This window comes from Geospiza fortis, unplaced genomic scaffold (assembly GCF_000277835.1).
Source record: "Geospiza fortis unplaced genomic scaffold, GeoFor_1.0 scaffold4758, whole genome shotgun sequence".
Classification (NCBI taxonomy): domain Eukaryota; kingdom Metazoa; phylum Chordata; class Aves; order Passeriformes; family Thraupidae; genus Geospiza; species Geospiza fortis.
Genome location: NW_005055180.1, coordinates 13,786 through 14,294, shown reverse-complemented (window position 1 = coordinate 14,294; position 509 = coordinate 13,786). Strand labels below are relative to the sequence as shown.

The 509-nt window shown below is 65.8% G+C and overlaps 1 protein-coding gene across 1 annotated transcript in view; it reads left to right on the top strand.

Moving 5' to 3' along the window:
* The window catches only part of SPAG7 (sperm associated antigen 7), a 12,213-nt gene that overhangs the window by 4,304 nt on the left and 7,400 nt on the right, over positions 1–509 (top strand). Inside the window, exons 7-8 of the mRNA XM_031065747.1 lie at positions 1–67; positions 337–493. The exon at positions 1–67 is cut by the window's left edge and continues 51 nt beyond it. Coding sequence (XP_030921607.1) covers positions 1–67; positions 337–493 — 224 coding nt within the window. The remainder of the gene's footprint in view (positions 68–336; positions 494–509) is intronic.

The window sequence follows — 509 nt, the reverse complement described above, 5'->3', positions numbered from 1 at the left end:
GGTGGAGGCGTCGCGGCGGGGGGAGGAGTGGGACCGGGCCCGGGCCGAGGAACGGCGCCGCCTCCGGGTAGGCGGGGCTTAGAGTGGGTGGGGTTTAACTGATATATGGGTGGGGCATGTATGCGTGATGGAGGGAGGGCTTACCTGGGTGTGGCATGGGCTGGGTGGGTGTGGCCTGGGTAGGCGTGGCTTATTGTGGGTGGGGTTTAAATGGTATATAGGCAGGGCTCAGCAGGGCGTGGCCAGGTGGTCGGGGTGTGTAGGTATGATGGGGGAAGGGCTTACCTGGGTGTGGCCCCTGGTGGGCGGGGCTTATTGCTGACTGCTCACCTGCAGGAGCTGGCGGCACAGCAAGAGGAGGCGGAGCTCGAGTCTGGCCCTGCCCTCCCGGGCCCCCCCAACGATTACAAGGACAAATACCGGCACCTGATTGGCTGCGAGGCTGCCAAGGCCGCCGCCCGCACCATGGAGGCCAACAAGGCCTATGGCTGTGGTGAGTGGGGGGGTCT